The sequence below is a fragment of the Melanostigma gelatinosum genome (genome assembly GCF_949748355.1).
Source record: "Melanostigma gelatinosum genome assembly, chromosome: 7".
Lineage (NCBI taxonomy): Eukaryota > Metazoa > Chordata > Actinopteri > Perciformes > Zoarcidae > Melanostigma > Melanostigma gelatinosum.
Window position 1 is genome coordinate 1,068,225 of NC_136640.1, and position 14,281 is coordinate 1,082,505.

At 47.5% G+C, this 14,281-nt stretch overlaps 1 protein-coding gene across 1 annotated transcript in view; it reads left to right on the plus strand.

Moving 5' to 3' along the window:
- Window positions 1–13,909, plus strand: part of col4a4 (collagen, type IV, alpha 4) — a gene marked incomplete at both ends in the record, with an annotated part of 34,362 nt that extends 20,453 nt beyond the window's left edge. Inside the window, 20 exons of the mRNA XM_079271518.1 lie at window positions 70–138; window positions 309–458; window positions 588–749; window positions 1,171–1,338; window positions 1,424–1,567; window positions 1,898–2,005; window positions 2,801–2,979; window positions 3,105–3,168; window positions 3,243–3,317; window positions 3,414–3,521; window positions 3,866–3,973; window positions 4,097–4,168; window positions 7,737–7,865; window positions 7,958–8,221; window positions 10,297–10,545; window positions 10,790–10,906; window positions 11,001–11,189; window positions 11,614–11,897; window positions 13,493–13,645; window positions 13,808–13,909. Coding sequence (XP_079127644.1) covers window positions 70–138; window positions 309–458; window positions 588–749; window positions 1,171–1,338; window positions 1,424–1,567; window positions 1,898–2,005; window positions 2,801–2,979; window positions 3,105–3,168; window positions 3,243–3,317; window positions 3,414–3,521; window positions 3,866–3,973; window positions 4,097–4,168; window positions 7,737–7,865; window positions 7,958–8,221; window positions 10,297–10,545; window positions 10,790–10,906; window positions 11,001–11,189; window positions 11,614–11,897; window positions 13,493–13,645; window positions 13,808–13,909 — 2,894 coding nt within the window. The remainder of the gene's footprint in view (window positions 1–69; window positions 139–308; window positions 459–587; window positions 750–1,170; window positions 1,339–1,423; window positions 1,568–1,897; window positions 2,006–2,800; window positions 2,980–3,104; window positions 3,169–3,242; window positions 3,318–3,413; window positions 3,522–3,865; window positions 3,974–4,096; window positions 4,169–7,736; window positions 7,866–7,957; window positions 8,222–10,296; window positions 10,546–10,789; window positions 10,907–11,000; window positions 11,190–11,613; window positions 11,898–13,492; window positions 13,646–13,807) is intronic.
- Window positions 13,910–14,281: the final 372 nt, after the last annotated feature.

Consider the following 14,281-nt stretch of genomic DNA (forward strand, 5'->3'; position numbering starts at 1 on the left):
CGACCACACCTGTACCACACCTGTTCTTAACATTATCCCTGTCTTTACATACATCCTCTCGTCCTGCAGGACCTCCAGGTTTTGTTGGTGATACCGGAGAAGAAGGACCTGAAGGGATCCGTTTTGGTGGAGATCCAGGTGGAGTCACCTGTCCGTCTGTGATATGACCCACACTGTCATTGTCTGTTGACCCTCTTTATGAATCAAACGTAGTTACTTTGAATCTGGCTCCAGAAGATTTAGATGGTTTGTATAAATCATAAAAAGCCAGTATAGTCATTATAAGCTGTTGTCATTATGTTTACCAGGTTCTCCGGCGCTCCCAGGCTCTTCTGGACTCAGGGGCCCAGCGGGAGACTCTGATGTCGGGCCCTCGGGACCCATTGGATTTCCGGGACGACCGGGCTCTCATGGACCTAAAGGAGTTCCTGGCCCCCCCGGCATCAACGGACTAAAAGGTGAAGTACTGGACCTGAATATCAATAGATCAATAAAATCAGACTATAACAGGATTTTATTTCAAATAAATTCAAATTTCCCAGAAATGTAAGTTTATATATTGAGAATTATTTCCTGTGTTTGTCCAGGACTCCTGGGTCTGGCTGGGGGCCCCGGAGTGCAGGGCCTGAGAGGACAGGATGGGGCCCCAGGTATGACCGGCCCCCAGGGGCCCACACCTGACTTTTGTGATGCAGGGAAACCTGGTCCCATGGGCCTTTTTGGCCCTCAAGGACCCACAGGACCCCCAGGTAAACTCTGGCTCCTAAGGACGCTCACTTCCCTTTACTTCACTGTACTTTACATTACTTTACTTCACTTAAATGTACTTTACTTCATTGTACTGTATTTTTATTATATATATATTTTTTTTTAATTATTATTTTTTTTTAAATATTATTTTTTTATTTTATTTCATTTTTTAAATATATTTCGTAGTTTATTGTTGACGTATCCACTGAGTTTTCTGTTACTATTGCCTTGATTTCGCTGCTTTGACTGTCAAAGCACTTTGTGAACTTTTTAAAGGTGCTATATAAATAAAGTTATTATCATTATTTTTATTCAATGTACTTTACTTCACTGTACTTAACTTCACTTACTTTATTATATTTGACTTTACTCTACCTAACCTCACCGTACTGTACTGTACTCCATCATATTTGTGTTCAGGTATTTATGGGGAGAAAGGTGAGATCGGACAGGAGGGTCCGCCAGGTTTTGGCCCTCAAGGCCCTCAAGGTAAACCAGGCTCTTCAGGTTTCCCAGGGTACCCGGGGCCCCAGGGCCCCACTGGTCCCGGCGGCGACTCCGGACTGCCGGGGCTCGACGGTCAGAAAGGTGAGCGCCTCCCACCAACACACCTGAGTTTAAATGTTTCCTGATTACAGGTTAACAGGAAATACTAACCGTCTTACTATATCAGGTCAGATGGGGCCATGGGGCCAGGACGGGGGGCCAGGGGCCCCTGGACGGACCGGGGCCCTCGGAGCTCCGGGGAGGACCGGGGAGAGAGGATCCAATGGACGAGACGGAGGTCCAGGATGTGAGAGCCAGAAAGGAGAGAAAGGTACTACTACAGAACTATTGTAGTACTACTACTTTACTGTGATATACTCCCAGCTCTGCTCCTAGTAGACAACACAATGCAAAACATCTGTGCAATATAAATGTGTTCTGTATATATAATATTTTAGTTATTGTTTATTGTTTATTACTTATTTACTTATTTATAATACTTGTTTTGCTCTTGTTTTTTTTACTATGTCTCTTGTTTGCACTACACTGTGTATATATATGTGTATATATATATATATATATATACTCCACTGTACTGCTGTAATCCTGTATATTTCCCCACTGCGGGACTAATAAAGGATTCTTTTATGCTATCCTGCAGGCTTTAAAGGGGCCCTGGGGCCTCCAGGAGAGACCACGGTTGTCACCATCAAAGGAGATCGAGGGAAAGAAGGACCGCCGGGCATCAACGGCTTTCCTGGACCACGAGGTCAGAGCTGTTACCATAGAGACCAGTGTCAGGGTGTGTTGTCACACAGGAAATGGCAGGGTCACGACCTTTTTTAGATCGAGAGGTTCAGTGCTGAGTTCAGGTACTCTGTGAAAGTTGGACGCACCTCTTTGCCTCCACACTAAACACCTAGACGTTGTGATTTGTGGATGGAATGAAGCCTCGAATTTGGCGTTCTGGCCATCTTGTTTGTTTTGCAACCAGTGAACAGGAAGTGACCATATCTGGACTGAGGAGGAGTGACGTAGAGACGCCATATATGTCGCTGGTAGAGACCTGTCAATCACTGTGTAGCCCCGCCCTAAAGCATCCCCTGCTTTATGGTCTGTGTGACTCTAAATGGACCATAATGTACTAAATGAACATCATGCTGTATTGAAGAAGACTTGAAACTAGAGATTGAGACATAAACTCATGTTTACAATGTTTACTGAGGTAATAAATCAAGAGAGAAGTAGAGTCATTTTCTATAGACTTCTATACAACCAGAGGAGTCGCCCCCTGGTGGACACTAGAGAGAATGCAGCTTTAACACGTGAAGCTTTGACTTGAGGTTCCTATCTGAGTAGAAGGTGATAGACTTTATCAGAGTCGGATTTTAGAGATTTGTTCGGCCCACAGAAGCCAATGATAACAATGATATCAGCAGAATTGTGGACAAACTGAACCCCAAACTAGTCTGTAATGCTGAAAGTTGACTTTTCCCATGATGCCGTGCGTGTCTCTGTGACACAGCTACGTGATCGGATTAATCATTAAATTCACTCTCTACAGGAAGTAAAGGTGTGCGAGGCGCTGCCGGCAAGCCAGGGTATCCGGGCATCAACGGACCCACAGGCATCGTCGGACCCACAGGACCCTCTGCGCCCTACGGACCACCAGGACCTCCGGGATCACCTGGACAATCAGGACCACCAGGATTCATCGGCTTCCCAGGGGTGACCGGAGATCTGGTAAGATAGAAGACTTTTTAGCTTTAATAAAAGCTCAATCAAATGTGAACCATGAAGCTACTAAAACAATGTTCAGAATGTTTGTTTGCAATATATTCAGAACTATTAATCTATTTTGGTTGCAGGGTGACCTGGGATGTCCTGGAAAAGTTGGAGAACCCGGTCACCAAGGATGTGCTGGATCCAAAGGTATCAACTAACCCCGGACCCTACCCCTCACCAAGACTCTTTTATAAGTCTTGATTTTCTTTTTTGTGTTTCAGGTGATAAAGGAGACTCCGTTGGTTTTCCTGGTCCACCTGGAGACCACGGGCCTCCTGGAGACTTCGGGCCCTCAGGTGATGATCTGGTTCTGATTCAGCTGCAGTCACTCTGATGTTTTAATGTTAAATTTGACTGAGTTTCTGGATGAATCAGCTGTTTGTCTCTCTCAGGAACTCCTGGACCTCAAGGAGATCTTGGTGGACCCGGTTTCATCGGGTTTCCAGGACAGAGAGGATGCAAAGGAGATCCAGGCGATCAGGGGGAACTGGGCCCATCAGGTACAGAAGCTCATCTGTGGACCTTCCTCAAGTCTTTATACCTTCTTTCTGTAACATGAAATCATGTGACCTGCTGCCATCCAAAACCAGGAAAGACCAGCAGCTGTTCGGTCAGACTGGGAGCAGAATGGTTCCCTTTATTTTGACTCTTTTTAAGATTCACCAGAGGGGCGTTTACTGACCTGTTTTATATCAGACAACTAAATGCTGGTGTTAAAGACAGACCTGATTTCAGACTTCTAAACTAAAACACATTCAGAAGACACATTGACTTCTAGAGGAGGGAACAGGAAGTAGAATGTGCTGACTCATATCTCTCTATCTGTCTGTCTGGTTTATTCCAGGTGTGGTCGGTCCCCCGGGTCCCAGAGGCCGTTCGGGTTTTCCAGGTCTTCCTGGTAAAGCCGGTGGTGATGGTCCTCCAGGACCTCCAGGCTTCCCGGGACTCCCAGGTCAGAACTGAACACCATTTTTATCATTATACCTACCTGACATATTTCAGAGCACATGTGGGTGAGTTGGTTCAAAATAGTTTACGCTTTGTTTATTTTTTATGAATGATTTTGGTGCGTCAGGTCCTCCTGGACCGCTCGGCCTTCATGGACTGGATGGACTGAAAGGAGTGAAGGGGGACATGGGGACCAGAGGTATGAGTCTCTGTGCTGTTAGGGGTTGGATTACTTTTCAAGTGTAAATCTCTCTGCCAATCGTCTGCATCGACGCGTGTCATGTGTTGTGCGTAAACACGCAATGCCTGCTGGGAAACAGGAAGAGAAAACAGGATAGCCGTCTGTGTTCCGTTAGCACGGCGAGGTTGGCCCAAACGTCTAACCTTGACAACAGTCCAGAACTTTGAGGTTGAAGGTTTGGTCTTTTTGTGGATGTTTTTGGCTTTATCATCTTTCATTACTGACAGTAACTTCCACAAGGAGGCCAAACCCCCAAACTTCTTTGAAGAGACAAAACTGTATTGAGACAAAGAGACATGAGATGTGGTAACCAATGAAAATGAATTTCTTCCATTCTCTAAATAAAACTACAAATGTTAGTTTGCCTAAAGTTAGATTGAGACACACAGTCTCTTATTATTGATCAATAATAATCTCAACTTGAAAATTCCTAAAGAAATTTTGACAGTGTGGCTTCTACCGGCCGAAGAAATCTCAATATATACACACGCCAATGTTACCGGTAGTGTCATTCAGGTTCACTTGAGATAGCGCTACTCTCTTTTCTGCATTGTAGATTAATACTCTTGGATTGAATCTTGTATTTGTGGGGCTTTTATTTTGAAAGGGTGGGACTGGGTGGGTGAGAGAGGGGGAGAAGGGCCAGAATCATAATGTTTGACACTAAAATGGACTTTCTCTGTTTAACCGAAACATGGCAAAACCAACAGGACTACTTTTCACTAAACCAAACCACACCCCCTGGATATTCATACATGGACAAGCCACGCCTCCATGGGCGTGGTGGTGGAATAGCCACAATTTTTCGCAAAGACATCACTACAACTGCAATAACCATCCCGGCTCCCTCCTCATTTGAACACCTGTCTGGTCCCAAACCCCTGGTTACTGCAGTCATTTACCGCCCCCTAAAACAGAACCCTGCTTTCCCTTCTGACCTGTCTGAATTTCTCACACAACTTTGCACCATCTCTCCATCCATTCTGCTACTCTGTGATTTTAACATACACGTCGACTCATCTGACTCCACAACTTCTACAGAACTCCTGGACATCTTTAACTACTTCAACATCACCCAACATGTCGACTTTCCTACCCATAACAAAGGACACACACTTGATCTGGTCTGCACCTCCGGCATTACCATCAGCAATCTAACCAGCATCGACCTCACCATCTCTGACCACCTGGCTATCACCTTGGACATAGACATCCCCACCCCCTATGTTAAGCAGAATCGCACCACAACATTCTGGAACATCAAGTCCATCAACATCTCCTCGCTCTCCTCCACCTTGGCTGCCACTGTCTCTGCCTCTGCCCCGATTTCGACTCCCTCCCCCACTGCCCTGGTCAAGTACTATAGCGATGCACTCTCCTCCTGTCTTGATGTCATTGCCCCCAAAAAATCCAAACTCATCTCCTTCACCCACTCCGCCCCCTGGTACACTGACCGACTTCGCCTCCTCAAAGCGCAGGGCCGTCAACTGGAACATCTTGCCAACAAAACTGGACTTACTGTTCACCTGGATTCCTTCAAACTCCATCAACAACAATATAAAGATGCCCTGAACACCGCTCGCTCCTCCCACTACTCCTCCATCATCCAATCTGGCTCCAACAACCCCAAAATGCTTTTCTCCACCATCAACAAACTCCTCAAGCCCATGGACACCATCTCCATCTCCTTCACCACCAGCAAATGCAACTCATTTCTATCCTTCAACGACAAAATCATTGCATTACACAACTAGCTGGCAGCCCCCACCACCCCCCCAGCCCTCAACATGACTCTCCCCTACTTCCAAGCCACTCACTCTCATCCTTCAGTTCAATCACGGAAATGGACCTCTCCTCTATACTCTCCAGCATGAAGACCACCTGTGCCCTTGACCCCCTCCCCTCTTCCTTAGTCAAGGCCTGCCTCCCCACACTCTCCCCTCTCATCACCAACATCATCAACTCCTCACTGTCTTCAGGTCTCATACCCCCCACACTCAAGATCGCTGCTGTCACCCCCGTGCTGAAAAAACCTGGTCTTGACCCTGACATCCCCAACAACTACCGGCCCATCTCCAACCTCCCCTACCTGTCCAAAGTCCTTGAGAGAGCTGTTGCATCACAACTCAAGTCCCACCTCAATCTCATAACCTCTACGAACCCTTCCAATCCGGCTTCCGTTCAAAACACAGCACAGAAACCGCCCTGCTGAAAATCACAAATGACATACTTCTCTCTGCTGACTCTGGATTCCTCACCATCCTCATCCTCCCTGACCTCAGCGCCGCCTTCGACACCATCAACCACTCCATCCTCCTCTCACGTCTCCAGTACTCCCTTGGCATAACTGGCACTGCCCTCTCCTGGTTCACCTCACATCTCTCAGACCGACATCAATTCATTGCAATAAACGACTAAATCCTCCACCTCCCCATCACCCACGGTGTCCCCCAAGGTTCCGTGCTTGGTCCCCTCCTCTTCATCATTTACATCCTTCCCTTTGGATAAATCATCCGTCGTCATGGTCTCAACTTCCACTGCTACGCTGACGACACCCAACTCTACTTCTCCACCAAGACCATCACCTCTGTCACCCACTCCACTCTCACCACCTGTCTCACTGATATAAAATCATGGATGCAGCAGAACTTTCTCACACTCAACTGCAACAAATCTGAAACACTCATCATCGGCCCTAACTCCCTCACCCGTTCAGCCCAGCCCTTCTCCCTCAACATTGATGGCTCCATCATCACCCCCTCCACCCAGGTCCGCAACCTCGGTATCATCCTCGACCCCACCCTCTCTTTTCTACCCCACGCCAACCACATCACCAAAACTGCCTTCTTTCACCTCAGGAACATTGCACGCCTCCGACCCTCCCTGTCCTCTGCCACCACCGGAATTCTCATCCATGCCCTCATAACCTCCAGACTCGACTACTGCAACAGCATCCTCTACGGTTCTCCCAACAAAATCATCAATAAACTCCAATATGTTCAGAACTCCGCCGCTCAACTGCTCACTTACACCCGCCGCTATGATCACATCACCCCGGTCCTTCACAACCTCCACTGGCTCCCGGTCAAATACAGAATAGACTTCAAAATACTACTCACCACCTACAAAGCCCTAAACAACCTGGCCCCTCCCTACCTGTCAGACCTCCTCCTCCTCCACGCCCCAACCCGTTGCCTCAGGTCCGCCGGTGCAAACACTCTGAAGACCATCAGGACCAAGCGCCGGATCTGGGGTGACAGGGCCTTCTCAGCTGCTGCACCTCCCCTCTGGAACGCCCTCCCCATCCACATCCGTGAGGCTCCCTCCCTATCATTCAAACAAGCCCTCAAAACCCACCTCTTCAAACTCGCCTTCGTCCTCGTCTGTGCTTTTATTTTGTGTTCGTGTCGATATTGAGTTCATCTGAACATATTGATGGTGGTTTTCCAGACATTTATGTAAATATACACAGTACATAAAGTTTAGTCATCAGCATCACTATGGTAACGTCCGTCTCTCTGTTTAGGTCTGGGTGAATCGGGTGCTCCAGGTTCTATTGGTCTTCCAGGGGATAAAGGTCCTCCAGGTCCCCCAGGACCCATTGGTTCATCTCAGTCCGGCCCACCAGGACCCACAGGCCCCCCAGGACCCAAAGGTCTGTAGCAGTGTGATTCAGTCACCGGGGTCAGGATGTGACAGACCAGCAGTGATCCATCAGTTTGACTGATGGCTCTTTATGTGTTGCAGGACCACAAGGGGATTTGGGACCTCCAGGTAAACCTGGAACAGACTGTAAAGGTCCAATCCCAGGGCCTCGTGGAGATCCTGGTCCTACTGGAACGGATGGAGAGCCAGGGTGTGCTGGTGACGTGGGGGATCCGGGTCAGAACACTCCAGTACCTGGTGATGACGGGGACAATGGGGACACAGGGTGCCAGGGGCCAGGGGGCCTCCAGGGACCTCAGGGGCCCGAAGGACTGCCAGGGATCCCCGGAAATCCAGGACTGAAAGGTCAGACTACCTATCTATTGCCTCCACGTGGCTCTCAACATGGAGACGGCTGAGCCAGCCCGCAGCTAATAGTGCTACCAGCGCAAACAACGGCGCCGACAGAGCTAACAGTGTTAATCTTTACAATTAAGAAGAGATGAAGATTCAAACCTCTCTTGAAACAGGAGTTTAGTTTTTACTCTAAACCTAGATTCAATTGAATCTGTTGCAAAACTTTAAAGTCCAATTTAAACTCTATTAACTTCAAATTCACCCTTGAGGTTTAACGTTTACAATGGCTGCCTTTAAGAAATGCAGTGAGCAGAACAATCAAGTTCCTCGTAGACAGTAAAGGGACGGATTCTACCAGTTGACTTTTATGACGATGCTGCTGAACTTCTCTTAAAATTTGGCCTCATTGTAAATTTTCCTCAAACGGGGAGAAATGAGAGCTTCTCTGATTCATGTTAGCCTAACTGTCTCTTTACCGCGCTGGCTAGCAAACAATGTAGCGTTTGGTGAGGAATAGGTGATGTATTTATTTATTCTAATCGTATTGATTAAGCTCTATAATTTTAATTGTACACCTGATCCTTGCTTGATGTTGAATTGTATTCAAACCTGGCTTTGTTAAGCTGTCGTTGGTGCGACCCGGCCAGCTCGTTGTTTTGCTGCTATATTAATGATCTGTTGGTCAAATGGAAAACCTTCACATGTAGACGTTGCTGCTGACAGCGTCAGGGTTCATGAGGAGTTGACTGACTCCTGAGATGAAACTAACCTTTGTAACTAACTACAAACTCTGAAACAGGGACAACTGGAGCAGGGTATAATCCAGCTGATCTTTGTTACTTTGGTCGCGGTGTGTCAGACACAAAACGGACTCCAAAGAAGAACGGGTATCGTTAGGCCTTTTATTGATTCCGCTTATCGGTTTGGTTCCTTGTCAATACTCTTATCGGTTATTTTAGATTATTTTGTAAGAAATAAAATACAATTAATTTAGAAAGGATGTCCTGACAGCTGCTCCATAGACTGATGTTCTGCTTGTTGGTCACATGTTGTGATAAATTTACTTGTTTGATAAGTTTTACTGTGTTTGAGACGACCAGAGTTCTACAATGTTTTCTTCTCTTTGATCATGATGTGAGTCTCACGCTGTACTGAGAGGAGGCAAAGAGACAGAGAGACAGAGAGAGAGACAAAGAGAGAGAGACAGAGAGAGAGAGAGAGACAGAGAGACAAAGATACAGAGACAAAGAGAGAGAGAGAGAGAGAGAGAGAGAGAGAGAGACAAAGAGACAAAGAGAGAGAGACAAAGAGACAGAGAGAGAGAGAGAGACAGAGAGACAAAGAGACAGAGACAAAGAGAGAGAGACAGAGAGAGAGACAAAGAGACAGAGAGACAAAGAGACAGAGAGAGAGAGACAAAGAGAGAGAGAGACAAAGAGACAGAGAGACAAAGAGAGAGAGACAAAGAGACAGAGAGAGAGAGACAAAGATAGAGAGAGACAGAGAGAGAGAATGAGAGACACAGAGACAGAGAGACAAAGAGAGAGAGAGACAGGGAGAGAGAGAGACAGAGAGAGAGACAGAGAGACAAAGAGAGAGCGAGAGACAAAGAGACAGAGAGAGAGAGAGAGACAGAGAGACAAAGAGAGAGAGAGACAAAGAGAGAGAGAGACAGAGAGAGAGAATGAGAGACAGAGAGAGACAGAGAGACAAAGAGACAGATAGAGAGACAAAGAGACAGAGAGACAGAGAGAGAGAGACAGTGAGACAAAGAGAGAGAGAGAGACAAAGAGACAGAGAGACAGAGAGACAGATAGAGAGAGAGACAGAGAGACAAAGAGAGAGAGAGACAGAGAGAGAGAATGAGAGACAGAGAGAGACAGAGAGACAAAGAGACAGAGAGAGAGACAAAGAGACAGAGAGACAGAGAGAGAGAGACAGAGAGACAAAGAGAGAGAGAGACAGAGAGAGAGAGAGAAAGAGACAAAGAGACAAAGAGAGGACGTTTGAGACGAGGACGTCTCACTCCAGAACTAAGAAAGTACAGACAGCAGAGTTACTTAGTTACATCTGTGTGTGATCAGGTATTCGGGGGTCTTCTGGGCTGATGGGACTACCTGGTAATCGGGGTCCTAGAGGCTGTAACGGTCCCGGTGGGCCTCCAGGACTAAAGGGATTTACTGGACCAGTGGGTCCAAAGGGGGAGATGGGACGAGTCTCATCCTGCCCAACTTACCCTCCTGCGACGCCGGGTCCCCCAGGACCCCCTGGCCCCCCCGGTCTGGAGGGAGATGTCGGCGTCAAGGGAGAAATCGCCCGACTAGGACCCAAAGGTGAGAAAGAGTTGGTGGTCCAGGTCATGATGAATATTCATTGTGTAACATTCAGACCCTCTGCTCTGAAGAACCGATTCCACCAAAGTCATCCCAATAAAATCAAATCCAGAACCACTTCAGGTTCATTTGCTTCATGAGAGACAGCAACCGAAAAGTCTCCAAAATATCTGATGTGAAACTACAACCATCGGTTTTCTTCTCCGTGCTGCTGATCATGAAGGTGATTGACGTTGTGTTTCAGGTAGGAAGGGGGACATCGGGTCTGAGGGACCCATAGGCCCCGAGGGGCCTTCAGGTGCAGATGGCGGCCGAGGAGGGCCAGGCCTGCCGGGGGAGAGCGGAGTTGTGGGAGCCAAAGGTGAGACCTGGACCCGTCTCTCTGAGTCAGTTTGAGTTACAGTTGTTGGATTTGTTTTGTTGATGCAACTTCCTGTGGGCTTTGTGTCTCTCAGGTGATCCTGGTCCAATGGGTGACCACGGCCCTCGTGGACCAACCAAAAACTTAAACTCGGGCTTCTTGTTGGTGTTGCACAGCCAATCAAAGACGGTTCCCTACTGCCCACTGAACATGAGGGTCCTGTGGGTCGGATACAGTCTGCTGTACCTGGAGGGTCAGGAGAAGGCTCACACTCAGGACCTGGGTATATAAATAAATATATATATAAATAAATACTCCGTGTGGACAACGTTTCATCAATGGCTGAAATACGCACTCTTTGCTGCTGCTTGAAGAAGCCCAGATGTCCCATGAAACCTAAACATCGGGTAGAATCTCACCAGCCACACGTCGCCTGGTTTACTGTATGAACCCAAAACAAACAGCTGTTGCTGTGATTTAACTGTAATAAACTGATCAAAAGGAAGCTGAAATAACTACATAATAATGATTTGTAAAAAGTCTGAATTCATGTTTTTTTTTAGTTCACCCTGCAAGACGACAAGCAACATTTTAATTTAATTTTTTTTATTTCCTTTTTTTCTGAATGGAGTTTGGTTTGATTGGTGCTAGGCTATGCTAACACTGTAGCTCATGCATTTATATCTCATTTGTACTGATGTTTGCAGGTCAGGCAGGTTCGTGTATGCAGGTTTTCTCCACCATGCCGTTCTCCTCCTGTAACATGGGAACCTGCTCCTACGGCAGTCGTAATGACAAATCCTATTGGCTGTCGACGACGGCAGCCGTCCCCAGCATCCCGGTGGGCGGAGCCTCCATCGAGGACCACATCAGCCGCTGTGTGGTGTGTGAAGCCCCCTCTTCACCGGTCGCCCTGCACAGCCAGACCTCCTACCAGCCAGACTGCCCCCCCAACTGGAGGAGCCTGTGGACCGGATACTCGTTCCTCATGGTGGGTACTGCAGGGGCAGAAGTACTACTACTACAGTACTACTACTACGCATGTTACTAGAGTCCTAAAAGTATTGTTACTACTACTGCTGATGGTGCTACTGATTGTACTACTACTACTTATATTACTAGAGTACTTATACTGCTACTGCTAGAACTGAGAATACTCCTACTACTAAAATGACTGCTTCTGCTAATACCACTGCTGCTAGCACTTACAAGAGCAAAGGCAATACTACTACTAATACTATATGCACCTACACCCCCTGCCTCCTCCTCACCTCTCCCAACCGACCCCCCACCGGCACTGAGGATCTGTGAAGAGGATGTGAGTCGGCTCTTCCACAGACAGAAGACCAGGAAGCTGATTCTGATAATACTACTACAGATTATACTACCATTAAATACTGATAACAACTAAATAATAGATACTGGTACTGATAATATTAGTACAATGAAAACTACGGTTTGCTGATGATGGTGATAATGATGATGGTGATGGTGATGATGGTGATGGTGGTGATGATGGTGATGGTGACAATGGTGACGATGGTGATGATGGTGATGATGGTGGTGATGGTGATGATGATGATGATGGTGATGATGATGGTGACAATGGTGACGATGGTGATGGTGATGATGGTGATGATGATGGTGATGGTGGTGATGATGCTGATGGTGACTATGGTGACGATGATGATGGTGATGGTGATGATGGTGATGGTGGTGATGATGATGATGCTGATGGTGACTATGGTGACGATGGTGACGATGATGATGGTGATGATGGTGACAATGGTGACGATGATGGTGATGGTGATGATGGTGATGGTGATGATGGTGATGATGATGGTGATGATGATGATGGTGATGATGGTGATGATGGTGGTGATGATGATGGTGATGATGATGATGGTGATGATGGTGATGATGGTGATGGTGATGATGGTGATGATGGTGATGATGGTGATGATGGTGATGATGGTGATGATGGTGGTGATGATGGTGATGATGGTGATGATGATGGTGATGATGATGGTGATGATGGTGATGATGGTGATGATGGTGGTGATGATGGTGATGATGATGGTGATGATGATGGTGATGATGGTGATGGTGATGGTGATGATGGTGATGATGATGATGGTGACGATGACGGTGATGATGGTGGTGATGATGATGGTGATGATGGTGATGATGGTGGTGATGATGGTGATGATGGTGATGATGATGGTGATGATGATGGTGATGATGGTGATGATGGTGATGATGGTGGTGATGATGGTGATGATGGTGATGATGATGGTGATGATGATGGTGATGATGGTGATGGTGATGATGGTGATGATGGTGATGATGATGATGGTGACGATGACGGTGATGATGATGGTGATGATGATGGTGATGATGGTGATGATGGTGATGATGGTGATGATGATGGTGATGATGGTGATGATGGTGATGATGGTGATGATGGTGGTGATGATGGTGATGATGGTGATGATGGTGATGGTGATGATGGTGATGATGGTGATGATGATGATGGTGACGATGACGGTGATGATGATGGTGATGATGTCATTTCCTGTGTTGCAGCACACAGGAGCCGGTGATGAGGGCGGCGGCCAGTCTCTGACATCATCGGGCAGCTGTCTGCCAGACTTCAGGGCTCAGCCCTTCGTGGAGTGTCAGGGGCCCCGAGGGACCTGCCACTACTTCGCCAACATCTACAGCTTCTGGTTGACCAGAGTGGAGACCTCCTCCTCTGACCATGACCGCGCCTCCTCCACCACGCTGACCGAGGGCTGGAGGCAGGACTTCAGGGCTCAGCCCTTCGTGGAGTGTCAGGGGCCCCGAGGGACCTGCCACTACTTCGCCAACATCTACAGCTTCTGGTTGACCAGAGTGGAGACCTCCTCCTCTGACCATGACCGCGCCTCCTCCACCACGCTGACCGAGGGCTGGAGGCAGAGGGAGAGCATCGGGAGGTGCAGCGTCTGCATGAGGGAGTGAGGAGGAGACGCACATCCTCTTCCTCCTCTTCCTCTTACTCCCCCTCTTCCTCTTCCTCCTCCTCCACACATGTCACAACCTTGATGTAGCCTCTGATTGGTTGGTGGCATTGACGAGAAGAACGCCTGAGTGGACTTCAAGCCCCGCCCCCAGAAGTGAAAACAGCATTCTGATTGGTCAGCTGGGAGTTTGTGACTGCGTGTCATTGGTCAGTCAGTATTTTGGTCATAAGTCGGGAGAGAATCGTGAGAGAAGCTGTGAAGATATTTGACATTAAACCTTGAAAACGTGTTTTTGTTTTCTAGTTTTCTTTCAGACCGGACGGGTTCAGCTCGACTAAATGTTCTTTATTCATGTTCTTCGGTTTCAGTG